Here is a 24,947-nt window from a genome sequence, read left to right as displayed (position 1 = left end):
ATGTTTACAGCTGGTCGTGCTGCTCCCAAGTGGCCAAGAAAGTAATGCAAGGGCAAAATTCCAAAAAATAAAAAACTAGTTTACTCACTTTAGCAACACAAAACATATGTTTTTTTTTGCTTTGTTTAATTTACAAATGTATGATTGTACATTATAATTAGTATAAAAAGTTTGGAAAAGCCACCAACAGTGAAGCAATTAAGCTCCAAATCTCACTTGGCAGGGAAACATCATACTTAGATGCTTTTTCCAACAATTTTCGGAGCTAAGTTCATTTATAATAGGCATTCTAATTAGAGAGAAACAATGAGATAGTCAGACAGTGGTGGTTACAACTACAACAGGGAACAGGTTTATGAAGCCATGAAGCGAAGAGTTGTTTTTGAACCACAGTGCTGCAGGAGGATCACTAGTCTGCCTTTCTAAACTCTGATTATGAGCTGACAGAAAACGGTGCTGCAAAGTCCTGCCTTCTTTCTTCTCTCCACAGCATTACTGAGTGCTGCTAAATGACATCCATAGAGTGAGACTATATAGATATGAATATAGCTGTATGATTTGTCCATATAGTTGTCGTTCCATTCCAGTGTGGTTCCTGGCAGGGGGAGCTCTGTCTGAGAAATGGGAGACTTGAGAACTTGATCCAGTGCTTACTGAATCCATTTAGCAAATTATGTATTCAAAACTGGCTGAACAGGAATGGCAACAAAATATACTGTAGCTGATATATCTGGGTGTTTCAGTAGAGACAGTTGTATCTGGGTATTTTACTCCCAGAAAAGCAACAGTCACACGAACAGCAAAATACAACAAAGACAAAATAAATTGACTCAGAAAGGTGCCATACTGTATTTATGATCAAAAGTAATAAAATAGGCTGGTACAAACCATTTAAACACCAAAACCTTTTTTAGACAAAAATGGTTAGTAAAGGGTTGAATGATAAATAGGCCTCTTCCAGAAGATGAAAGCTACTAAAAATGGACGCACTTTGGCAAGAAAGTATATACAACAATAAACACTAATTGTATATTGCCACAAGCACAAGGCTTCTCTTTAAGTCACTCTAGAGCTTATCGGCAAACAAGTAAACTTGGCTCATTTATGGCGGTATTTACGTATTTAGGCCATTTAGACTGTGTTTATGTACCATATAGCCTCTAGTATCTTCGATACTGACGCACTTCTTGACTTGTTTATGGTCATCTACCATCTGCTAGTGAGATCACTACAATGAGATAAAAAAGACATGCAAATACTCTTACTACTACAACTACAAATACTCAAACAATCCCTTATGTGATGTATTTTGTCTTCACAGTCTATATTCTGTTTGGGTCACACACAAAAAATAATTCTAAATTTTGGCGAGAAAAAGATATGATGATTGATACCAGTCTCATGTCTGTCCGTTAAATATTGAGTCTACAGAACGCTACTGGTAAGCTTAGCTTAGCATAAAGACTGGAAACAGATTGAAACAGTTTGCCTGCTGTTTAAAAGTATAAAAAATCCATCCTACTACCAGCAGAAGTGCAAAGTGTTAATTAGTGTGTTTTAGAGCTGTTGGGTGGATTTTGGACATAGCTGTTTCCCTTCATTTCCACTCTTTATGCTATGCCAAGCTAAGTGGCTGCTGGCGCTAGCGTCATAGCTCTGCAAGACAGCAAGTAAGAGTATTTTCCAAAACGTCTAACTGTTAATTTATTACTGACACTAAAAAGTAGAAAAACAATTGAAAACAATGCCTTGTGACCAGGAATGAGGAGGAAGAAGAGCAAGTAATTTGTATAATTAAACAAAGATAAAAGGCTGAAATTTTAGAAAACATCTTTGTTTTATTCCACTCCCTCATGTGACCATTATCAGGACCATTAGTACAACCAGACCCATGCCACCAGTCCAAACACAGACCTTCACCACAGAGTTCTAACACTGATATGCAATGACCAAGCCTGCTTCCTCTGCACTCCACTGTGGTTGCTCCACACAATTACAAAAACCACACTGCCAAGAAAGTTGACTGTGGTTTGATCTCATTTTCCTAATTAGCTTTTAAGAGCTTGGTTGTTGATTAGCCGTAGTCACTGAGCTTTCCGACTACCATTATGTGAAATTGTTGTGCTACTCACAGCTGGGTGGTGGCATTTTAGTTACGCAGGTTGACTACAAGACAGACAGGTGTCTGCAAGGTTACTAATGAGGAGTGAAGAAGAGGCTCAGTCAGGCGAGGAACCTTCTCACACCTGCTGCCCCCAATGGCCCACACAGCTGCCTGATTTCATACAGTATCTTACCACATCCCCCCCTCAACCTGGATGTCAACCTGGTGAGTGGCCAAACATGTGTCAGGAAGTGTTATGTCACCTGAACCTACTCTAATACGCGATTCAGGAATGGAAGTCTGGTGTGAAATTTGAGCCAGCTGAAAATAATCATCATGTGTTTATAGCAAGGTGCAGGTACTTTTGAATCAAGTGTGTCAAAGTTAAAGTATTCAATCATTTTTGTACACTGTGTGCTGTCGGTTATTTTACAGCTTTGTTTGCCTTGTACAAACAGAAGAACAAAGACCAGTTGAACTGAATAGAAAGCTCATCCAAGAGTAAGGAACACTCACAACAAAAATACTGTAGTAGCCTGGAAACATACAGAATACTGTATGAATGAGTAAGTATCCTCGCAATAAGAAGCCTAATTTTCTCTAGCTCAGTCAGCTACTAATTTAGAGCCGTGACTCTCTCATAATACAGCCACTGCATATTACTGTTCTGTATTCAAAGTGCATTAAGCACTGCCAACATCTACATATTAAATTTATAACTTTATATCACACACTATGGTGCACTTCACTGAGCAAACGGAAGCAGCAAATATGCAAATGTATAGAGTGTGATAGGCAAAATGTATATTAAACTTTTCTGAAGGTAGCATCAAGGTTCAGGAAACAAAGAGACAAAAAAAATGCTAATGTCAGCATGCTAACATGCTCACAGTATATGCTGATGTCTAGCAGGTAAAATGTTTACCACCTTTACATTAATTTGATTATGGCACTAGAGGAAAATTTTAAAGGGAACGCCACTGATTTTTACACATTAAAGTCTGTTTATAGTTGTTGGAAGGGTACTACTGAACATGTGAAAAAAGTTGTATAAAGCCTTTTGTGGCTACAGAAGGAGCTGCTTGAAGTCTGATAAATTGCCTCTAGTGATGTAACTTGAGTCAACTAGGTTTGGGGCTGATGATTTCAAGTTAGAAAATGAAAAAAATCTGGGGTGCGGCGTTAGAAAGAAGTGAGTCTGAATCTCCGACCAAACTGACGCCCATCGAGTTGCATTGTGGGTAACATAGGCCCCAGGTTTTTGGCAAGGAATAAGAATACAAGATACTTCAGTCTGGACCAAAGTGGCGGACTGATCGACAGCCTGACGTTAGAGCCAGAGCCATGCCACTATCATCGCTAAAAATGTCAAGGTAAAAAAGGAAATAGCACAGTGTTACTGTATTCTGTACTATACTTATTTGAATTATCTCTGACTATCAAATATAATCTCATTTAGCTACTTTAACTACTGTTTCATCCCAAACTTATGAAACTTTTTTCTGGTTTAGTATATGCAAGGGGGCATCCCCCACTGAGACAATAATAACTGATGAAGGATAATAACTCAATCAGCAAAAAATTTTCAACTGCATCTTGCCAGCACAGTCTATTCCACCCACAGCCATGTCTATCATTGTCTCTATATCATTACTTCATCGCCTCTGTATCTGGAAAAATAAAATTATGTATTTAACGACATGGCCATTTCTTTCTACCATAAGCTACACATTTTCTTTGTAACTATAACACATCTGTAGGCGTGTTAATGCAAATACTATGCACATTTTGCTCATCCTATATGTATGCTGTGAATTCCCTTTTATTCCTTTCTTCTCCTTTTTTGAGTTTATTTTATCTGTAATTTCCACATGTTCTGAAGGTATTTATGTCATATGCATATTTTCCATTTCACATTCATTTTTCGTTTTGTGTGATGATTGAAGCTTTGACAGTGACACTTGACAGTGAACATGCAGCATTTATCAAACAACATAGTATAATTTAGAATTCCTGGTATTTATGAGTTTGATAAGTTTGTCAGCTACTGAGTCACACACACACACACACACCCACACACACACACACTTTGTGCTAAATGTATTCAATAGTTTACCCCCCCCCCCCCCCCCCCCCCCCCCCCCCCCCCCCCCCCCCCCCCCCCCCCCCCCCCCCCCCCCCCCCCCCCCCCCCCATCACCTTCCAAAAAAGACCATTACACAACACCACTGACACATCATATCAGTAATGATCAACACTACTAATAGGACCATCACACTGTTCTGATCCAATCACTGGAAGGTAAAGTTGCCTCACAGGGAAGGGCTGAAAGGTAAGAAATTGTCCCAGGGTGGAATATGATGCATTTCCTCATCCCTGTGTTGTAATTATCACTTCATCATAAAGTTTCAATGATGTTATATTTATCTCGGTTCAACAGATTGTCTCACTGCTGTGCAGGGTAAATTGAATAAAATATTTATATAAATAACAAACACTTAAATCTAATGGGATCCTACCACAGAAGTAATTGAATTTTGTGGAAAGGAATTGTCAGAGCATAAAAAATGCTTTTAGAACATAATGTCAGCACAATGACATTACAGCATTTCATCCCAATATATAGGATATAAGGAAGAATGTCTTGCACATGCACTGTGATTGCTGTGCAATATTGTTTTCTGCAAGTAACACATAGCAATGAGGCCACTGACATTTAAAACTGCTAAATCCATCGACAAGGCTGATGGGAAACATATTTGAAACATGGACCCATTCATTTTTTCTTTTTATTTAAAGATTATTTTCGGGGCATTTTAGGCCTTTATTTGACAGGACAGCTGAAGACATGAAAGGGGAGAGAGAGGGGGAACGACATGCAGCAAAAAAATGCCCACATGGACCCATTCTACACAAAAACATAAATAATGATCAATGATTTTACCTGCTCTATAGCTAAAATAAATGTGTTAATATGTTAAATGTTTATCTTGGTTATTACACACCTGACCAACCTGTAGAAAACCACTGCAAATTTGAATCTTTTGCATTCATTACTCAGATCCAGTTTCAGGCTCAATGGGAAGCTACTGTATCACTTTACTGTAGTTTAACTGTAAACTGGGTCATTTTCTGAAAAAACATGCATTGACAGCATTCTGGGCAGTATGTTGTCAATGTTTCATGTATGACACATCAGAAATTTCTGAGACATAAACCACATCATTGTAGCACAAAGTTAAGATGAAGCAAACTATGAAAAGAATACAGGACAGCAAAACGTACAAGTGGCTAGAGGACCTACCAAAGTTTCATCCCAGCTACAGCTGTGTATTCTGTCAAAGTAGCACTGACCCTTAAAGAAAGGCTTGCTCCCTTGTTCTAGATAGCAGCCTTAATTGAATTGAGAAAAAATCCAGCACATGAAATAAATGCATTTGCTAATACTTGTTGACCCAGATAATCAATTAGAAAAGCACTGCCTTTGATATCATGGTGCACCTAAAGGCTTCCAGGTGAAAACAAAATAAACAAGTTGACGTCTGGACAAAGTTTACAGTCCCCAACAGTCTCTAGGTTACACTTTTTAACCTATGATTACACATTAGGCATTGTAGCTATGGTGTTATTAATTCAACAGAGGATTTGTTTGTTTTCAATGCATTAGATAGCTACATTCTTTACTTGCATATTTATTTACCAAGAGTTTACAGAAAGACTGACAGAATGTGGCAACTAAACATGAATTTACTGTGCATCTTGAGGCTGTAAAATATATGATTACTCATCTTCGTAAATTATGTATCACAATGATTCATTATTGTGAATATGCATTGTAGGTGGCACAAGAAACATACAGCTTGTTTTCAGTTCAGTATAGTCAGGTTCCGTTTTATACTGAATAGAGGCACTAATTTATACACCATGAAAACCAATTTACACCCCTTCCAAGGAGAATGGTGTTAGCAGGACAACCAGAGCACTTGACAAGAAAAGATGAACAGTAAAATATAGCCAAACCAGATTGGGGGTGGTAAGTGACAAATGTTAATGTGATGAAATAATTATCAAGACACTCCAGAGAAGCAGGACCGATCCAAGCAATGGCCAGTTTCGTTAATTCCAAAGTAATTTGATCAATTCCAGCACAAAGCTAATCACCTGCCTATCGAACCACCTAATGGTAAATGGGTGTTGTAAGAGATTGCATGACTGCGACTCAACTTCAAGAAAAAGAGAGATGTGAATGATGAAGTTGACTGGCAACACAGTGAAATTGCCTCCAGCAGCCTGTCATCTACAACACACACACTGATTATTCAAACTGCCTCTTCCTTTATTGTCAAACTCCCATGACTCCAAGTTCAACTTCTGATCAATTAGTTTATCTAAATAAATCACTCAAGGCCTTTTTTCATAATAAAATAATGCATAACATTTGATAAAGGTCATAGACATACAAGGGCAGAGACAAACAGCCAAGATGATAGATTGATGATACGAGCAAATTGTAGCATTTTAGTGTTTAAAACCTCATCAACAACACACAGTTCCTATCTATTCACCGCAGCAAATATAGTCTCAATTTTCTCATCTTTAATTAATTCCATTCCTCCTTGAGGTAATGATCTCTGTCTTCCCCAAGATCTAAGATTAAACTAGAGAGAGATTTCTACCTACTATACTTCACATACATATTTATTATTATTAGTTTAAGGCATAAATTGTAGAAACTGACAGGATTACATTTCACTGAAATTGTATTTTATATGATTTCATGTGACAAATAATTTGATTGATTGATTGATTCCTTCTCCTGCACTTGAAATTGTATCATTATCTGGTCTAGGCCTAGGCCCACTAAGTAAACTAAAGTAATTAGTAGAACCTAATTCAACAAGTCTGCCTCCTTGTGGCCCTTATACTGACATGTCACTCTGAGTGACACACTGAACATAAAGAGTTGAGTCTTCTTGAATTAGTATTAGTATTAGTACTCCTGTCCATCCTGTTGCACTGGTGAAAGAGAAGAGAGATTATTGCTCTGTCACTGTCTTTGAAGAACTAATTAGCAAGCCAAGGTGAGTGGAGTTAAAAAAACAGCTAGTATAAAAAAAAAACATGTTTTTACATCAGCAAAACTGCAGACTGTTGTTTTTCAAGTGACATAAAAGCTTCACACTCATTCACTCAGGCCTATCTGTTTCATTGATCAGTAGCCTATCATCAATGAAGACTGAAGGAAGACTTATTGTGGATTTCTGCACTCTGCTTATCTGGGTGGCACACAAGCATAACCTCTGCCAAAAAAGCTTTAGTTGTCGGTCATATAAGATCAATACAGTGGTTTTAACTAAAAACTGTTTAAAAAAATATAAATTACTCTTACCTAAAAAGGGAGAACTCCTTTCCATGTCGTTCACCTTTCCACAGAAAATGAAAATGTGGCGGCAGATAAGACCACGTCCGCCCTACAATTCCCCTGCCAGTAATGAGAGAGAGAGAGAGAGAGAGAGAGAGAGAGAGAGAGAGAGAGAGAGAGAGAGAGAGGGAGGGAGAACCGTGGTTATTAGCCAGGGGAAATTGGAGCAGTTACAGCACCTTTTATTAAATAGATCCCAAAACACAATTGAAACCGCTATTGTATGACATATTGAAAACATTTTATCTTTTTATTTCATGTAACCAAATGTTTAGTTCCACATGAACATCCGAGTGCTGTCATCCTAAACAGCGCTGTAGCTTACAGGTAACCTACTTGATGCCTTCTGCATGGTCAAACAAGCTGCCATAACCTGGAAACATGAATCTTATGGCTTCATGGTTATGACAGGCTGCACTGCAGTTTATATAGGCTATTTATTATGACCCACCTGTTTAACAGTGAGCACACATCCGATCATCAAACTATTTCACCCATTTGGCTGCACTCCATTCGTTGCCATAGGGACCAGTAAAAAAGAATACTAGCAATAAAAATCAGTCGAATGAAAAATATGAAGCAATAATCTTTTGATGAAAAATTACTCAGATGAACTGGACTCGGGGTTGGTGGGCTATGGTCATTTTTTTGAAAGAGTTGAGCGTTCAAGGCGATACGATGCAGATGAGTGTGTCTCTGCATGTGCGACACACTCAGGACGCTAGGTGGCAGTAAACTCATATAAATGATATTGATAGTATCAAAGATACTCTATATAGCTAGGTAATTTCTGCTGTGTCTGCCCTGACAGACTGCATGTAGGCTAGTTCCGGTCTATGGCTCTGACTAATTAATTATTTTTCAGTTTAACGTTAAAAAAATATACAATATGTGCAAACAAGTCTTACTTCAAACAATACGAGACCAGTTAAACTTGCAAGTGTATGCTGCACATTCATTATTAATTTCGTATTATTAAGTTATTTAGTTTAGTATTGTTATTTAGTTTAGTATTGTTTTTATTCTATCATGACAATCTATTAGTAGGCCTATATAGTATTATTGTTTATATATATTCGTTGTTGTGTATTAATTAATTGTGTACTTGTGCTTCTCTATTTCATTTCTGAATATGTGAATTTGCTAAATAAATAAAGATATTGACTTTTAATCTATCTTATGGATAATAGTGTAGTCCTAAAGCAAATCTACCAATAAGTCTACGTGTTCTACTAAATTAATTAAAGAGTACACTTTAAAAAAAATTAAATGTTCATCAATTATTGGCTACTACAATCTGATAGGCAATATACACTTGAACATTGTGTGTGTGTGTGTGTGTGTGTGTGTTGTGTGTGTGTGTGTGTGTGTGTGTGTGTGTGTGTGTGTGTGTGTGTGTGTGTGTGTGTGTGTGTGTGTGTTGGGTGGGGCTTTCCGAGCGTCTGACGTCTGTATCTCGCGATATTTCGGTCTCTCAGTTCCCTAGCCGTCTTGGATACTCCAGTTTCACTGTTGAGAAACATCAACATAGTAACCCGGGAAAGGCAACCTTAGAAGCGGGTAGCGACATTTCTTTCTAGTAATCTCAAGGCTGACGTGGATATTTAGTTGCCCGGACAAACACTGAGTCAACAACAATGGGTGCATGTCGCTAGAAAAAGTTGCTAGCTAACATTGGTTTGCTAACGTTAGCTGGCTAACGCTAACGTTAGCAAACAGACAGCTGAACGAAACTGAAGTCTGGAGAAGTTAGGATTTTCTTATCATGAGAACGTCAGTATGAATGTGGACATCTAGCTAAACACGTCGGGTCGTTTCCCTAAAGGTATGTGTTATGTCTCTCTAAAAAGGTGTTCAGCTAAGTTAATTCATGACTTTCCTGCCAGCTAGCGTTAACTTCAACTCTGTCGAGTTAGCGGCTCCGACTATTCCCTGGACCAAAGACATGTCGAAATCATAGACCGTTTAAACGGTCGAAATAAGTCATCTTGAAGTCAGATGTTGGAGTGAGTTGCAAACATTTTTTGGACGTAACGTTACAACGATTGTTCTAGAAAAAAAGGTTGTTAAAAGTTAAGGTTGTTTTAATAATAATTAGGTATTCAGAAAACAGTAATACCATGGCTGTTAGTTCACACCCAAAAGTACATTATTGATGAATTGTGTTGTTTGAGTGCACGGGCGAGTAATTCCCGTACGAGAGTATTATTCATAGGTATTTTTTCCCAGGATGGCAAAGGCATTACCGTCCTTACTCTGCGTCTTATTTGCTTACCTTGACACGCTTACTCAACCCTATCCAATCCCACTCCTGTTGCCTGAACCTAACCAATCTAACCAAGGTAAGCAACGAGTACTAGCCAATCAGAGGGAGAGTAGGGCGGGTCATGCCTTCCCCTTGGGTAAATGCTAGATCAGATCTGCCAGACGTGTCGACGCAGTTGGGTTCAGGCATGAGCAGAGCCATATCACTCTGGGCATGAGGAGTGGGTAAGCCAATCAGATGCAAAATAAGGCGGGCAACGAATCACGTTCTGTGACGCCGACACTTCTAGCGGATCCGATCTAGCATCTACATCCCCCTATCCTTTGTCATCCTAGGAAGAAAAATAAATTGTGTGTTTCAGTCGTAGCCTTGATACAGGCAAAGATCATCTCAGATACAGATCATTCGGTCTCGACTGTGACATGGGCAGTAAGATGGTCATTACTTTGTTTTCATTTAGTTTTTTCATAATTTATTATATTCAGTTTTTCTAATGATTTATTATATCTTTAGTCAGCGCTGTCGTTAACACCAATGACAGCTAGCGTTTGAATAGCCCTGGTCCATTTTTTTCACCTGCCAAAGCAGTCGTCCCTGGCCTGGACCGTCTACAACTGCTGCTACAATGCTGTTGACCAGGTCCAGATGGACCACTCACATTGCTCCTATCTTATACTATTTACATTGGCTTCTTATCAAGTTAAGGATTCATTTTTAAGTTTCTTGTTCTGACATATGCATGGTCAGGCACCTTTGTCTCTGACCTGCTCCATCCTTATATTACCGCTAGCTCACTTAGGTCTTCTGGCTTACTGGTTATCCCTTGCGATTGACTAAACCATACCTTTTGGATTTAGTCCCATCTGGATTCAGATAACAGGAAAACAAGACTACTGTTTGTAGTGTGGTTTATTAATCACAATTTAAATCACACTGTTAATTTGAGTTTATAATAACGATCATCAGTGTATGGGCTGTTACTAAGAATTTCTTTTGATATAGAAATTAGGGCTGCGTATTTTCATAGTCGATTAATCTGTTGTTTATTTTCTTGATTATTCGATTAGTTGTTAGGTCTATAAAATGTCAGAAAATGGTGAAAAATGTGGATCAGTGTTTCCCAAAAGCCCAAGATGACGTCCTCAAATGTCTTGTTTTGTCCACATCTCAAATATATTCAGTTAACTGTCACAGAGGAGAGAAGAAACTAGAAATTATTCACATTTAAGAAGCTGGAATCAAAGAATTTTTACTTTTGTCTTAAAAAATTACTCAAACCGACTAATCGATTAACAAAATAGTTGGCAGTTAATGTAAGAGTTGACAATTAATCAGTTAATCTTTGTAGCTGTAATAGAAACAGATGCATTATGTTTTTTTCCTGTTTGCTCTCTTGCCTCAAGGCTGTGTCACATGATTGTAATGAGTAAAAGGCATGACTTATGAAGAACTCCTTATCACAAAGGGTGTTATATATATATATATATATGGGTCCACAACACCCATAATGGGCTAACTCGGCTAGACTTGCTTATAGATCCATGGTACAGTTAACTGATTGAAGTGACAAAGTTGTCAACAAATCAACCCACTGTCCGCAACAGCGTTCCCTTCTCAGAACAAAACTATTAAACATAATTTTGTCATTGACTTTATTAGAGTAGGACAACACACCTGTACTCTAATAGGTGTTTAAAGTAAACATCACATGGCTGACATGTGACAAACTTCAGTTCTGCTTACCTTCCCACCTGGAAATCTTTTGAGGAATGTGCTGTTGTAGAACCAGTTTTAAATGGCAGGGTAATATTAATCTGCTGTCAACAAGCTGTCATAATAGTTACATGTTTTATACTGGGCTATACAACTTAAGCCCTATTCGCACGGGATAAGTATTACCTGGTGACCTCCAGTCATTTGTAATAATCGCGGAGGTTGTCTGTGATCTTAATCCCGTGCGAATCGGTCATGTCTGTAATTTGTAAAGTAATAATTCCCCCGCAAATGACCTACCATATTTCGCCGAAAACGGAGGTCCTGTGATAATATTAGTCCCGTGCGAATCGGCATCTCTGTGATTTGGGGTCTAACTGGCTGCGTTGTCAATTATAAATGAAAAGTTTTGACATCATATCCGGGGGATAATGTCTGTAAATTTGAGTAAAATACAGACTTCAGTTATCCCGTGTGAATGCGCCAGACGAAATACAGACGTGTGGGGGTAATTTATAAACTACAATAGGTCCCCAGGTAATACTTATCCCGTGCGAATAGGGCTTTAGGCTATAGTATGTATTACGGTATGCGATTGTTGTCTCGAAGGCTTGTTTCTAGGGGTGGGAATCACAGGGCATGATACATACCGATAATATCATGATACAGCATTTTTGTGATAATCAATATATTGCTAGACAATCCTATAATGATACATCATGGTATCGGTCTAACTATGAACACAAAATGCCTGTGAAAAAGGTTAAGTGCATGTTTTCTCTCCAAACTGTTAGAAAACAGTACAATTCTGCAGCACAAGTTTTTCAGTCTGTCTATTCAAATTACAGAACTAGAGCAACTATGGGTCCAGACTTTGGACTTGAGCGATGAAGTAGCGACGCTGGGAGCAGGGAAATCTATTTAGAGCGCCTTATTTTATTATTTCAAATTTCTATTTGGCGCCAGTGTATCGATTATCGTATTGCACAAAGAAGGCCAGCAATAATTGCTGTATGGATATTTTGCCCCACGCATACTTGTTTCTGTCATCTGTCGTTTTCATGTTTGAAAGTGCTTGATGCATTTTGTTGCTGTATGTCAGGGGTGGCGAACCTGTGGCTCTTGAGCTGTATGCGGCTCTTTGCCTGCTCCTTTTGAGGCTCTTACTGTGTGGCTGGGGGCTGTGTTATTGGTGGATTGTTTTTTTTTTTTACTTTTTGAAACATTTCAGATAATGAAAAAAAAAGAAAATGCATCTTTAATGCAATTATTTTAAAATAAAAAATATTTTATGGACAGATTCTGCAACCTGAGGGAAAAAAAGCGGCCACAGATCACCTTCCTCATTAACCCTTTCACTGCTGAATCAGATTGTTTGAAAGCCCCTCTAGTGACAAATTAATGAAAGAATCGCTTCGAGTGGCCACAACAGAGTACAACCAGACCTAAAAAGGATTGTGGATAACAAGGACTGTCAGGTTTCCCACTGAGTCAATCTAAGTAAGAAAAAAAAAGATCATTAGATCTCGAAGTTGCTGTTGTAATGTGGACGTGCATGTGTTGTGTGGCTTTTTGCTATGGTTTCTGTTTTTTTTGTGGCTCTTTATGCTGAACTGGTTGGCCACCCCTGCTGTATATTATTCCTTGTTTTGGTTTCAGTTAACATTTTTGGTTTCATCTGCCTAATTGCTGAAATGTTCCTGCCTTTGTCTATACTGTATATGCAGTATAAAAGTAGAGAAGAGTATATACTTTTAATCATTTACGACACTTTTACCTTTGCTCAGTATTGGTGTTCATTATTTGCGTCCTCTAATCTTGACTTCAGGTGAATGAGAGAGATGAGGAGCAGCAGGAGGACTGATGTGTCTCTTAAAAGCTCTGGTCAGCAGCTTACCGATCACAATATTGGTACAGGTGTGTAAAAAATAAAAAAAATTTAAAAAGCAGTTCAGTTGTATTAGTGTTTTCACAATCACTTCATTTGAAATTAAATAATTAATTTAATAATTATTTAGACATGCCATATGAGTTGTTTACATAGAGAGAGGTTCTCTATCACCTACTGTATTATTTATAATGGATTTTCATTCTCTTACTCTTTGTCAGAGCTGACAACTGCATGGAAAAGTTTGTCTCAGTCCAAAGCTGCTGTAAGTACATCTCTGGCAGTTTTTTGCTGAATGGCTTTGTTTGTTTGTCAGCCTCTCAGAAAAAAAATCCATTTCATGAGAGAAATGAAATACAGTCTGCAACATCTAATTTCATGGTCACATAACCCAAGTCTGACAGGTGTATTCTCCCTCTGTAGTTGCGGCATATAGAAAACCGCCTAGAGGCAGCTCCAGGGACAGGGGTTTTCCTGGACTCTGTCATGGACCCCCCCAAGAAGAAATCCTCCAGGACGATCCGCTGCAGGGGTGACTTATTTCAACATGCCATTATAATGTGTTAAATTCTACACTTAAACTATAACTATTTTAACATTGCTGTCTCTATTATAGATGGACAACAAGCTGATGACAGTAGAGGCTCATCAAAGCGCAGGGGGCGAAGTCAGCAGAGTCCAGAAAAGAGCAGCTCACGCAGCCCACTGAGAAATGCCACCCAGGACAGCAATGTCCGCAGGAACAACAGCGTGGAGTTCAGGGAGCCACTCGTGTCCTACAGGTGCAAATAATTGAAATGAATTAAATTAAAATTAATTCATGAAACATACTTATTTGAAAAGCAGGGGATGCTGTCATACTCAGGACTGGATATCTGTGAATAATGCTCTCCACCACTTATTAAATCACGTTGGTAATCATTTTTTAAAGGTCCCATGGCATGCTGCTTTTTGGATGCTTTTATATAGACCTTAGTGGTCCCCTAATACTGTATCTGAAGTCTCTTTTATATAGACCTTAGTGGTCCCCTAATACTGTATCTGAAGTCTCTTTTATATAGACCTTAGTGGTCCCCTAATACTGTATCTGAAGTCTCTTTTATATACACCTTAGTGGTCCCCTAATACTGTATCTGAAGTCTCTTTTATATAGACCTTAGTGGTCCCCTAATACTGTATCTGAAGTCTCTTTTATATAGACCTTATTGGTTGTCTATATTTTATTGAAGTTTTTTTTCTTAAAATTCAGCCTTGGTGCAGAATTACAGCCACTAGAGCCAGTCCCACAATGAGCTTTTCTTAGGATGTGCCATTTCTGTGTCTGTAACTTTAAATGCTATTGAGAGGGAGGGGGGGGGGGCAAGGTAAGGTAAGGTGGAGGTTGGGGGTGTGGCCTTGACCAACTGCCACTTTTGTTGTTTGCAAGCCATGATGTCTCTCTCTCATGGGTGGGCCAAATTCTCTGGGCGGGCAAAGCGGAGAAAGGGGAGGTAACCTTGCTCCTTATGACCTCATAAGGAGAAGATTCCAGATCGGCCCATCTGAGCTTTCATTTTCTCAAAGGCAGAGCAGGATACCCAGGGCTCGGTTTACACCTATCGCCATTTCTAGCCCCTGGGGGACCATAGGCAGGCTGGGGGAATGCATATTAATGTTAAAAAACCTCTTAAAGGGACATTTTCATGCCATGGGACCTTTTTAAATCTAAAACTAAAGAACTAAAACTATACATTTAAGCGTAAAGCCTTTATTGCACATGCATACCAAACAATTGTAATACTACTATTTTAAATTTTAATAAAATGATACCAATCTAGTCATACTATATAGTGTGTGTGTTCTGTAGAGTGACAACAGTATAAGATGGTGTTTATTCCCCACCTGGCTGTGATATTTTCATTGTAATGATTGTGTCAGCTCATTGTTTTAATCTGGAGAAGAGCTCTTTCACCTAAATAACAGTCAGTCCCCAACACTACTTACTCTTCAAGACTTCCATTCAGTGACCATATGTCCGTGACATCTTCTCTGAATAGCTCGTAGCTCAGTGACTCACAGATATTTCAGTAGCTCTGCTAAAAAATCAGTTATTGCAGGTTTAAGCAAGACAAGTCTTGGAAATTACCTGTTTTTGTTTGTTTTGCAACAAATGCACACAAAAGTACATGATATTCAGATTGCTTTTTGATATTATACGTAGCAAACCATCAGGGCAGTGGAAGTGTACCACAATTTTAAAATTCCACATAATCTTTTTGTTCTGGTTATACATTTTAAATAGTTTTTATCATTCAAGTAAAGTAACGTCTTGAGTGAATATGTCACTTCCTCCTCCAATACCCTTTGGCCACCCATACACGCGAGTAAATCTTGATCCCCTTTCTGATCCCATGTAATCTGGTTTGTTTCCAGAGAAGCCACCCCTCCACCACATCCCTCCTCTCAGCTGGAGGCCTACAGTCTGCAGTCAGTGCCAGGGTCTTCGTACCCATCCTCTCCGCCTCCCTCAGATCCTCTGCTCAGCCAGCTGGTCTACCAGAGAGACACCAGGGACAAACAGGCGGACAGGGACCTGGACAGCACACACTCCTCGGCTCTGGAGAACACCGAGGTACGCTACCTCAATGACCAGCCAGCCCTGGACACCCTGAGGACTATTGGAAACCAGTCACACCTCACAGGTGTAAGAGTTCATGCATGGGAGAGGGCTGAGGAGAAAAGCACTCTAAAAGCACAACTTGGCATGGATAGCCAAGAGTCAAGCCCATCTTTAGCTCCAGCTCCAGGCTCCATACGCCAAGGGGAGAGCACTCCCTCCACCAGCCCTGGCTCAGCTTCCCAACGGTTGGAGAACCTAAGGCGACATCAGCCTGATGATAAGCTGGAGAAGCTCAAAGAGCGTATTCGAAGGCAGAGACAACATCTGGAGGAGGCTGCAGAGAAAGAGAAGCTGCTGTGTTATCTGGAACAGCCCATTGTGGCAGCTGTGGGGAGTAACAATGCTGGTACTAGCAACATGCCCACAGCCATAATACGGAAAGTAGCAGCTGCACCGCCTGCACCTATATACAAAGGTACTATCAGTGTGGGATATATCCCAAATAGAGATGCACCGATAGACCGGCTGGTGACCGGAATTGGCCGGTTTTCACGTGCTCGGCCATAACTGGCGACCGGCAGGTCAGTCTGATATATGCCGATTTCATGCCGGTTAATGCTACAATTAACTGATAATATAAGTTATACGAGTTACAGTTCTCAAGGACGCACGCACACACGGACGCGACAGCACAGTCTCTTTTTTTCCTTTCTCTCAACATTTCCGCCGTGTATTGCTCGTACCCGCTCGCGGTGTGAAGCGCGTATCCGCGCTATTCTCGCACATGTAGGGAACCTCGTGAATTAACCTGCAACGTGTCAGCTGTTAGGAAATTCTCCAGCATGTGTGCAGAAGATAACAAGTTGTTATCAATTGATTAATCTAGCACTTTATCGATCGATTAATCGGATATTTTTTGTTTGCGTTTTTAAACAACCCAAACTAGGGAAAAAGCTATATTTTCGGAAAAGAGAGAGGGAGAGAGAGAGACTTAACAATCAGCTGTTTTTCCGAAGGGATAGTCAACGCGTCGGCTCATCAGATCGTGGTCACCACTACGTATTTTCTTGTTTTTGGTAGTTGTGTTTGGTGTAGTTTCATCGTCTGTACGACTCTGATTTACTTTAGTCGGTCCTCTTCGTGGAATGGATGATTAAGTTAGACGTCGTGCTATTATCGTGGTAATCTAGTTTGATTTTGCAGTAGACACACTGTACAGAGTTTTAATTACGTTTGAACTGATTCCAAACTTTGGACCCTTTCTGTCGTTTTCTCCAGCCTGTCTCTTCTCTTAGCCCCTCGCTATTTACGCTCTAGCATGTGTCGCCCATTGACATATATAAAAGGTGTCGCCAGCAGCAGACTGAGCCGCGTCTGTGCGACAGTAATAATGCTCCGTGCGGAAACACCGTCCGTCAGCGAAACAACGTTGGTAACATTGATTTAACGAAGCTTTGAGGCAAGTCATTTTACATCGAGGATTTTTTGTAATCGAATTATTCGAGTTATTCAAGGAATCGTTTCAGCCCTAAACAAGTTTGCAATATGCAACACCTGCAAGCAAAAAGTAGGGCGTGGAGGGACGACACCAAAAACCAAAATCATCAATCAAAAAAATGTTTTGTTGGATATTAGATGTGAAAGGAAGGAAATGGTTCTAACATTGCACTTTAGAGTAATTTTATATAGTTCTATTTTATAGTGATCCATTATCTGTTCAAAAGATGTTCTATGTTCTGTGCAAAATGTTCTATTAAAGAAAAGATAAAAAATTAATATTTTGTAAAGTGGTTAGAAAGAATTAAATCGGAATCGGCTAAAATCGGTATCGGCTGGCCTAACTCAATGGAAATCGGAATCGGCCTAGAAAGTTGTAATCGGTGCATCTCTAATCCCAAACTTTAACTTTCTCGTTAAATGAACATAATGATATGTGAATAGCTTCATGTTTTGGGAATACAGATTTTCGCTATATAGTAGGAAATAGGATGTTAAAGCTTACATCTTTAAACCTTTTTACCCTTAGGTTTCAACAGTACTGAGACAAAGATCCGGACTCCTGATGGGAGAGTTTGGAAGGAAGAAGAGTTTCATAATCTCAGCAAAGAAATATACAGTGACCTGTCACGACAGTTTGCTGGTAAGCATAGGTTTTGCCAACATTCCATATTTGTAACATCATATAATATGGTCAGGATGTTACAGATTTGTTATATTTAAAAAAGAAAAAGCTAGTAGCCTCTGCAGCTTTGATCCAGGTTATAAGACCCTATGTCAAGGAGTATAGAGAGTTGTCTGAAAAACCACATGGGCAAGCTAAGGATTGCATATGAATGCATGGCATGGAGTTGTATTGATCTGTCAGAAGCTCAAGAAATATTGTAACAGCTGTTTTTCATAGTGTTGCATTAACAAACATGATTTATGCTCATAGTCTATGGTTTATAACCTCAGAGTTTTGACCCTGGGCTTGTTTATCAGCCAACTCACTCAAAAAATATTAAGTTTGTGTTCCTTATTATCTGCTTGTGTCTTCTGTGTACAGAGACCACCAGATCTAGACATCCGCAGCAAAGGGAACAGAGAGCAGACAGGTCGAAAGAGAGGAGGCCTCCCAAACCAGTCAGGAAGGTCCACAGAGCTGCCCCTTCCTCTGACCTAAATGCAAAACCAGGTATAATAATCCTCTTTTATGTGAGGGAGCCAACCCACCCTCTGATCTATTTTTAATTAGTGACAGTAGGAAAGCTAGGTATGTTCCATCTACTAGATTTTGTCAGGGGTTGGTGCATATGGCCTATAACCAAGAACCTCAAATGTTAAACTATTGGTGTGCATAGAAGGATTTTCTCAAATGGCATTGCTGCTCTAGTCTCCCACAATGAGAGTGATACAGTATTATACAGCTTTGTTTACATGCAAGCTAAACGTAAAAGAAATCATGAATTCTTTTATTTGAATCTAAATGAGACAATGTCATAAATGCATCAAAGAGACTGCAGAAACCTTTTTTCAGACTACAGTATTCAATGTTTTCTTTCCATCTACTCAGCTGTCCCATACCAGCCTGTATGTGTCCCAGTACATGAATCAGAGACATTGCTGGCTTCTAAAGCTGTGTTAAGACTCTAATCCCTGAAGAAATGTTCAGTATGTGTGACATGCAGTTTGTGTAGCATACGGACACCCACATAGCAGAATCCTACTGCTGTAACCTGGGCAGAGCAGACCTCTGACAGCTGAGAAACCCCCCCCCCCCACCTCCCTGTCCTCATGATTGCTAGCTACCTTCATCTCTGTGTCTGTGTAGACCTGGACACAAGAAAATATATTATGTATATATAATGTCGGTTTGGCATGGTCATCGTAATGAATGATTCAGTCTCAATGCAAAAACAGTGGAAATATACAGTACAAAAAATGTGGATATCGTGAAAGCTGAGTGCAAAATATCTCTCTCCTGTGCTCTAGCTCTTATTCGCTCTGTGCCTGTTGTCTACTTGTGTTTCTTCCAACTTTTGCGTTGTCTAAAGTTTGGCTGGTCTCTGTTTCGTGCGGGCACAGCGCTATAAATAGCTCTCTGAAATCTGTGGCCAGGTTCAGTTCCCTCATCCACCCAGTACAAACAGCTGCTTGGTTATTGGATGTACAGCTTCATTACCAGGAACTGCTCTTTGGTACAATACAGTCATAGTAAAAAGAGCTCTCAAGATTAGTCCACACAATAAGACAATGCTGTTTTTGAAATGTGATAGAGTGCATACTGCAAAAATAAGTTATTTTGTTTCATCACCTCTTCCAGACAACAACGTAAGTAACTTAAAAAAAGTAAACAGTCGTAGCCTCCATGTCTTATTTTCATATCACTAGGTTTGGGTTAAGTGACATTTATATTGGTCTTAATAAGCAATGTGCCTTGTCTATCAAACGTTTTCTTGTCTTTTCCGTTCTCTAATCTGTGTATATTTATGTTCAGCTGCTGTGGTGACATGTTTACATACGTATATGTATTAACACATGCAGTTATGTTCCATCAGGTCAACATTAAATACATTGAATTTCCATGCTCTTCACTGACAGCATCTAAAGTGATAATGTTCTATTTCACTGCAGTGATTAGCCCTGCATCATGGCGGGAGGGCCAGAAGCTGGTAAAGATGGTACTGGGTCCAGTTCCCAAGCTGCCCAGGGAGGAGGACAGACCCCAGCCAGCTGACAGACTGAGCAGAACAGGTGGGACCTGGAGACCTAAACTCTTACCCTCTATACATGCCACTATACCCCTATCTTATATTACTATCTTAGCCCATTTCATGATACCAGCAGCCGACCCAGCTTGCCTATAACACAGTCATCTTGCTGTAACCGTTTCTTCAATGGCCTTGCTAAGCTTGACATACTATCGTTAACCAGCGTGTCAAGAGGTAGAAAGGACAAAGATAGAATAGGTGATTAGCTTTCTAGTAGGGTTTTAAGTGCCACTCAAAATATATCAGCTTGACGTCGAAAATGTCTTCCCTGCATTATTTATGTCAAGTGGCATGTAGGCAAGACTTAATCACCAAAGTGTGTGTTTGTTTGTGTGTGTATGTATGTATGTGTGTGTGTGTGTGTGTGTGTGTGTGTGTGTGTGTGTGTGTGTGTGTGTGTGTGTGTATATATAGTATATATATATATGTATATATATATATATATATATATATATATATATATATATATATATATATATATATATATATATATATATATATATATATATATATATATATATATATATATATATATATATATATATATATATATATATATATATATAATGTCCATGACATGGACATAACATATCCATGTCTAAAATTGCAAATACACTTTCTGCAATTCTGCACTGGGTGCTATTCTGCACTATATAGAGGTTTTATAGAGGTTTTGCATGTCTGGTAACCACAGTTAGACTGACAACAGAGGCTGCCAAAGAATATGAATAAGTAAAGAGTCTTTGGCTGCTGCTGTACATTTACAGCCATAGACTCTGTCTCACACTCTCTCATTATGACACACTGTCTGCATCGACCTCTGACTTTTCTAGCTGCATCTGTACTGGGTACCACTGACCGGAAGGAATAGAGATTGACTGTCTGTTTTGGTTGGGTGCACAATTAGACATGGCCTGATTTCCAGAGGTTGCGCTCTGTGAAGGCAGCATGTAGGCCGGGGAATGGCAGGGTGGGGCTGGGAGAGGCTCACTGCAGCCATGTTCTGAAAAAAAAACACTGTCTGGATTAGATACTGTCAAATCTAAATTGGAATTTTCAATTTGACCCAGATTAGAGTTGCCATGACAAGCCTGCCCCCCAAGCCTCATTTAGTATGCATATTCTGTCTGGGTCTAGTGCTTTAGCTTTTTTTAATCTGCTGCTTGTCACTTGTCACTGTCACTTGTTGTATTTTGTTAGCTGTGAAAAACCTGTTCATTTAATATATTGATCATTGATGAACAGGAGAACAGTTTAAATGATTTCAACCCCTACTACTAGTTAAACAAAAAGTTTTACGACTTGTCACACACTTATACCTCTGACTAAGTATGAATGGTGAAAGCAAATTTGAAATGTTCAATGTTTTATCAACCTAGCTTTCACTTAAATCTTAGTTTAGCATTGAAACTATTTAGCAGGGGCACTGTGTGTGCTGATGTTAGTAAGTCGATTACCAGTTTCCAACTGTAACATTTTGCCTTTTATGTAAATGTCCTCCAGCTTCCCGTCACCGTTCCAGTTCAGACCCACGCACAGAATCAAACCCACAGCCTCGCCCTAACAGCACAGAAAGACCTCGTAGTGGATTTAAATCCAAAAACCACTCCACAAACGCATCTCCCCCCTCATCTACAGATCGGGACCAGGCCCCAGTGGGTGCAAGCACAGACCTGTTGTCAGCAGACATCAAGGGGATACTTGATGATCTTCAGCTGGAGTGCAAAGCAGCTGAGAGCGAGGAGAGGGCCCGGCAAAGGTCCCGGGGTGGGAGCAGTGCTAGGAGAGGGAGAGGGGGATCAGGGTCACGAAAAAGAACTCCAGTCTCTGTTTGGGGAACCACTGTGACATCAGGTAGCTCCTCAAGAGGCTGCCGCAGTGTCAGCCCCACCGCACACCGACCAGAAACTACTGACTCTGGGCACAAAAAGCGACACTATGATGCAGACACTGTTCGCCAGTACATTTCCAGGCAACAAGAGGAGAGAAAGAGGCGTCAAGCAGAAGAGAAGAGGGCACTTAAGGAGGAGGCAGAAAGGAGAAACCAGAGATTGCAGGAGCTCTACAGGAAGCAAAGAGAAGTAGCTAAAACAGTGGCCCTTCCCAGCGAGGCGCCTGTGGCCCCAGTACAGAAGCGACTACAGGAAACCTACAACAAACTGCTGCTGGAGGAAGCCCAGCTGGGCGAGGAGGCCACACAGATGCTACCTGCTGCAGCTTATAGTCAAATGGTATTGTGCATACACATAAAACATGGGCACCCTATTTGTATATGGAAGCTGTATTGGCTAGAATGAGTAACTCAGTAAAATAAATTAATTTAATCACGTGATGTAAGAATCGAAATACTTTTTGACATTTGTGTTTACACGTGATTCTGCCACAGAGACCGATGTACCAGCCCTCAGGAGAGTCGGACAAAGAGAACAAAAGACTAGAGGCACCTCAGAGCCCCTCGAGCAGTGATAGGTCTTTGAATGATCGGCCATCTCCTCCATTATCCAGGTACAAGGCACACAAACCTGCCTGCTCACCTCCATCACTCTTCAGAATAACAAACACTCCGATTTATTGACCCAGATAAATGACTAACAACTCTGCTCAGTAAACATATTGTGGTATCTACTGGAAATAATCTACTGGAATCACCTGACCGTACCAGACAGAGGAACTGTTTGTTCCCAGATGGTTGGCTTTGAGAGCACTTCTTCTATTTTAGATGCATGAAACAACATCTTAGATAATTGACTGGAAATTAAGATGAGGGTGTGTAATACCTTTTCTTGTGAAACCGATATATATACACTTTCTCTGTGTGTATTCCATGATTATAGTTATTGATTCATAGTTTTTGATCCAGTTAATAGTGTATGCTTTATCCTTTTTTATTAGTTACACATTTACTCAAAAAGCTGCAATACATTAAGGTGTTTTTGCAGGGGGAGAGCAGACCCAAATGTCAAGTAAAATGAATAATGAGAACTCACAATTAAAGTTCTCTTTCTTAAGTATCTAGCATGATAAATACACTTACACATGTTTCCTTTAATCATTGTTTTCAAAATATTAAGCTGTTTACACGTCTTTTCCCTCTCTCCTTCTGACGTCTCCATTCTTTGTTGCTCTTCCTATTGCAGGAATGATCTGGATATTGGAGTTACCTCTTTGCTTCAGCCTGACCGTCTGAGCCCAGCTGTTCGACCTATGACTGGTCCCAGCAGCAGTGCGCTAGCTCCTTTTGGTGACCATCTACTCTCTCGGCTTCTTAGGCTGGAGACTGCGGTTGCAGCTAGTGACGTCAAGCACACCCAGCAGCCAGCCACAGCATCTTTCAACAGGCCGCAGTCCAAGATGTCGCGCATTGAGGCCCTCAAGGCCACAGCCGCATCCCTCTCCAACCGTATAGAGAGTGAGGCACGAAAGCTTGCTGGGGAGCGGATCAACTATGGTACAGAAACTTCAATGGACGTAGACACAATTAGGCCCACTCAAGCTAATCTTAATGATGGATGCTGGGCAGAAACAGCTGCCACAGAAAATGATGACGTAGCTTTGAGGATCCAGAGAATTTTGACTTGCACAGGTCATAGTTCATACAATGGCACAGCTCTTCCAGGAGTAGGCAATCTGCACGCCCTCAGCGGACACAAAGAAAACAAGGGTACACACACCAATTTGACCCATCCACAAACAACTTCTGTTGATGTAACAGGGCCCGTTCTCAACAGTTATACACACGAAAGGAGGAGGCTAGTCAATGGTTTGGAAAAGGATAAGAATCGGACAGAACTCCATGACTCAAGTGCCGGTTCCATCAGTGAGGGTCCTCTTCTGAGTGAAGGGAGTTTTTCGGAGGATGATCCAAGCCCTCCTCACCCTTCCAACAATCGTGTGCCTATGTTGGCGGATCGCCTGGAGGCAATGGACTACTGCGCAGGTCAAAGAAGGGATTACCAGCGGTTGTCAGAGTTCCAGAGGGAGGCAGCAAGGTGCTCGGCCCTCAGCCCACCCTTTGCACAGCATGATGGCAGCAAAGCAGCGTGGGAGGAGCTGAACAAAGGAAGCCCTTTAAGCGTTATCAACATTTTTACTAAGAATCTTCATGGCCATGTTACAGGTTAGTTTACATATGAGGACCTTTCCACTAAGGAAAATATGTCAAAGTCAAGTTTTACATATTAGATGTAGGCAAGGCAAGGCAGCTTTATTTATATAGCACATTTCAGCAACAGGGCAATTCAAAGTGCTTTACATAAAACATGAAAGAGCAGTTATAAAACAATTAAAAACAATTTAAAAGACAAGAATACATTTTACAGTGCAGTATAAGAATTTAAAGAATTGAGAGATAAAATATGCGAATAAAGAACAGTTAAAACAGTTAAACACATAAAAGAAGATAAAATAAGTTAATTAAAGAAAGGACCAATATGTCAGACATCTCAAGCAGTTCGGTCCATATCTCTGGTTCATCTCACCAACAATGGGTCCAGATGCTTCACATGGAGGTTTCATTCCCCATAGTTACAGAAGCTTTAGTCAATTTCAATGCAGTCGTCACCACAAGGCTTAGTTCTTTTCTTCGGCAAACCTTGCAAAACCCGGAACGGTCTTCAGACCGTCTCTAATAGTCAGGAAACGTGCTAGTTTCGTAGACTTTTTATTTTATTCTTAATTTAATAGTTTCTCAGACTATTTCTGTTCA

General features: G+C 40.0%; 1 protein-coding gene across 2 annotated transcripts in view; it reads left to right on the top strand.

Annotated features, from left to right (window-relative positions):
- The first annotated feature begins 8,999 nt into the window (after positions 1-8,999).
- Positions 9,000-24,947, top strand: part of cep350 (centrosomal protein 350) — a 35,045-nt gene continuing 19,097 nt past the window's right edge. For both annotated transcript variants that reach the window (XM_039812348.1, XM_039812347.1), the window contains exons 1-12: positions 9,000-9,351; positions 13,334-13,422; positions 13,615-13,658; positions 13,817-13,925; positions 14,010-14,175; positions 15,806-16,467; positions 18,019-18,132; positions 18,538-18,666; positions 20,106-20,225; positions 21,746-22,473; positions 22,629-22,747; positions 23,380-24,359. In XM_039812348.1, coding sequence (XP_039668282.1) covers positions 13,338-13,422; positions 13,615-13,658; positions 13,817-13,925; positions 14,010-14,175; positions 15,806-16,467; positions 18,019-18,132; positions 18,538-18,666; positions 20,106-20,225; positions 21,746-22,473; positions 22,629-22,747; positions 23,380-24,359 — 3,256 coding nt within the window. In that variant the 5' untranslated portion in view covers positions 9,000-9,351; positions 13,334-13,337. The remainder of the gene's footprint in view (positions 9,352-13,333; positions 13,423-13,614; positions 13,659-13,816; positions 13,926-14,009; positions 14,176-15,805; positions 16,468-18,018; positions 18,133-18,537; positions 18,667-20,105; positions 20,226-21,745; positions 22,474-22,628; positions 22,748-23,379; positions 24,360-24,947) is intronic.

Source organism: Perca fluviatilis, chromosome 9 (assembly GCF_010015445.1).
Source record: "Perca fluviatilis chromosome 9, GENO_Pfluv_1.0, whole genome shotgun sequence".
NCBI classification, from domain to species: Eukaryota; Metazoa; Chordata; class Actinopteri; order Perciformes; family Percidae; genus Perca; species Perca fluviatilis.
The sequence above is the reverse complement of the archived record's forward strand: the minus strand, read 5'-3'. Positions and strand labels throughout refer to the sequence as shown.